Source organism: Neophocaena asiaeorientalis, unplaced genomic scaffold (assembly GCF_003031525.2).
Source record: "Neophocaena asiaeorientalis asiaeorientalis breed wild unplaced genomic scaffold, Neophocaena_asiaeorientalis_V1.1 C47232796, whole genome shotgun sequence".
Lineage (NCBI taxonomy): Eukaryota > Metazoa > Chordata > Mammalia > Artiodactyla > Phocoenidae > Neophocaena > Neophocaena asiaeorientalis.
In genome coordinates, this window is record NW_020180630.1 from 1 (window position 1) to 286 (window position 286).

General features: G+C 68.2%; 1 protein-coding gene across 1 annotated transcript; it reads right to left on the minus strand.

The window, feature by feature from the left end:
• Positions 1 to 5: 5 nt before the first annotated feature.
• On the minus strand, positions 6 to 281 carry LOC112391996 (GTP-binding protein Di-Ras3-like; the record flags this gene model as incomplete). The annotated part of the gene is made up of 1 exon (XM_024733549.1): positions 6 to 281. A coding segment is annotated over one exon (276 nt), but the record flags the coding sequence as incomplete, so codon positions are not given.
• Positions 282 to 286: the final 5 nt, after the last annotated feature.

Genomic DNA, 286 nt, shown 5'->3' on the forward strand with positions numbered 1-286 from the left:
AGGGTTTGCTTCTTGGTGACGGAGTAGACCAGGATGAAGGCGTGACCCCTGGCAATGGCGAGGCGCTGCAGGCCCCGGTAGCGGCGGCCGCCGGTGGTGTCGGTGATGTGCAGTGCGCCCGCCTTGTGGCTGCAGCCCAGCGCCTGGCGGTAGGTATCTTCGATGGTCGGCAGGTACGCCTCACGGAAGTTGCCGCGCACCCACCTCTGCACCAGCGCGCTCTTGCCCACGCCGGCCGAGCCGAGCACCACCACGCGGAAATCTCTGCTCCTCCTCTGGGGCAGGC